This window comes from Myotis yumanensis, unplaced genomic scaffold (genome assembly GCF_028538775.1).
Source record: "Myotis yumanensis isolate MYYU_CA2020_CCGP unplaced genomic scaffold, mMyoYum1.0.hap1 SCAF_24, whole genome shotgun sequence".
Taxonomy (NCBI): Eukaryota; Metazoa; Chordata; class Mammalia; order Chiroptera; family Vespertilionidae; genus Myotis; species Myotis yumanensis.
Window position 1 is genome coordinate 10,140,227 of NW_027223775.1, and position 2,328 is coordinate 10,142,554.

The 2,328-nt window shown below is 46.3% G+C and overlaps 1 protein-coding gene across 1 annotated transcript; it reads right to left on the reverse strand.

The window, feature by feature from the left end:
• LOC139000486 (T-cell leukemia/lymphoma protein 1A-like) lies at window positions 1–339 on the reverse strand. Its single transcript, XM_070402650.1, has one exon. The coding sequence runs from the start codon at window positions 337–339 to the stop codon at window positions 1–3; it is 339 nt and encodes a 112-aa protein (XP_070258751.1).
• Window positions 340–2,328: the final 1,989 nt, after the last annotated feature.

Genomic DNA, 2,328 nt, shown 5'->3' on the forward strand with positions numbered 1-2,328 from the left:
CTAGGAGTTGTTTATCAGCTCAAGCAACATTTCCTCCACTCCATCCTCCTTGATGTGGTGTACGATGCGCCAGAACCGGCCCATCGAATCCAGGTACCGGCTGCCAAGCTGGAGCGACCACCACGAAGGCATGGTGCTCGATGTCCAGGGGCTGATGGTGAGTGCGATATGCTCACTCGTGATGTCTTTCTGGAGCAACCGTAATTGCAGGACACCTCCTGTCCTCAGGACAAAATGCAGCCACGTGCGCTGGTTATCATCCTTGTACACTGAGGGCCCACGGATATTCAGGTAGATAGGGTGCGAGGTGAGGTGCACCTTCGCCGGGAGCTCGGCCATGACCCCTCCGTGGTCCAAGGAGCAACAGCCACAGCTTCTCAGAACCTCTCGCTACTTCGGTCCTGGTATGGAAAGACAGGATATGGTATCTCCAAACGCATTTTATCTCGGCTTTTATCGTTATGGTTTTTACGGTTGTGTTTGTGGTTGCCTTTGGTTTATTTTGCAAATTTTAAAATCTCAATTCTTCTTTCTTTTTAGTTTTATAAGTACCGCACGGTAACCGATTGCACCACTGGAGCTCCTCTTTTTAGTTTTAGATCTCTCTTCTCAAACACCATGTACAAAATGTACTTAATGTAAAATATGATTCTACGAATATAACATGGTTGTATGGAATTTTTAAACACTTTTGAAATGACAGTTGACATAGAAAATTAGGTTCATTTCAGGGGTACACCCCAATGATCAGACATTATATAATGGACTAAGAAATCATGCAATTAATGTCATAGCCATCTGACAAGATACACCATTATTATAATAGTACTAGAGCCTCATTGCACCAATTTTATGGACTTAGGGGAGTCCCACAGCCAACCCTGCTGCCTCCCCCTGTCCAGGACCCCTTGAGGGCAGTCCAACTGACAGCTTAGGCCCACTACAGTGCTGCTGTGGAGGCTCCCACTCCCCCCCTGTGCTCATCAGCTGTGAGCCTGGCTTTTGGCTGAGCAATGCTCCCCCTTTGGGAGCAGACTGACCACCGGTGGACAGCCTCTGCCATTTTTTGATTTGCATATTAGCCTTTTATTATATAGGATTGACTCAATGCTCTACTTGACTGTACCATGACTATTCTTTCAGTTTTTTTAGTATAGTTTTACTGATTTCAGAGAGGAAGGGATAGGTAGAGAAAGTGAAAGATCAATGATGACGGAGAATCACGGATTGGTTAACTCCTGCATGCCCCCTACTGGGGATCAAGACTGTAACCAGGGCATGTGCCATCACTGGGAATCGAATCAACATCTCCTGGTTCCCAGGTTTAAGGTAAACAACTGAGCCATGCCACCTGGGCTATTTTCATTTTTTTCCTTTTCTTTCCTTTCCTTTTTTCTTCATTTCTTTCCTCTTATTTTTTCTTAATTAAAACAGTGTAGTTGGTTCAACTTTTCTTTTTGTCCTGACAACACCACCTTCTTTCTGATCATCTCAGAGGGAACTCACAAACCATAGAACAAGCCACCCCGAGCATATAATATGCTTTACCTTTAACAGCTGGCAGAGGAACAAGGCTAAGGTCTGCGTCCAGCTGTGCTTCTTAACAGCGGTCTTGCTTCTCAAGTGCTGGTGAGAGAGGCAAGACCAAAATAATCAGGGAGAGACAGACATCTGGGATAGCTTGTCGGGAAAACAGGAAGCAGAATGAGAGGTGAAACAGCACTTAGGATTACTGAGGTCTCATGACATCACTTATAGAATGATCTCTCCCTTCCCCAAACCTCAGCCATTCTCTTGGCAAGAGCTGTATGGTTTTGCTGCTAAACTCACTTCAGTCCACAAAGTCCAAATTCCTCCCTCAGATCAGACTCCATCCCCAATCCTTCCTCCTCCTCCTGCTCCTTCTCCTCTCATCCGTCATTTTCTTACCTGTTCTTCTTGCTCTGAAGGCAAAGCACCGTTCTTCGCTCCTTTCCTCTGTGACCAGTCTCTGCTTCCCCCAGTCACCTGCAGGAGAAAGAACATGGCCATGATCCACCTCTTCCATGGAGTCCACGTATTAGGAATGTGTCCAGAAAAACAAGATTCTCCTGACTCACACTCCAGAAACCAGTCCCGTGATACAGGTGGTGGTGAGGAAGGAAAGAGGTTTATTCAGGAGCCTGCAGGCTGAGAAGATAGGGGAAGCTCGTCCCAAATCCTATCTGCAGATCTCAGTGCAGGCAGAGGCTTTTATAAGGAGTGAGAGGTCAAACAGAGCAAAGAGGTCAGTGGGCGTTGCTTGAGAATTTCCATACATGCCCACAGGCACAGTCTAATCTGATAAGG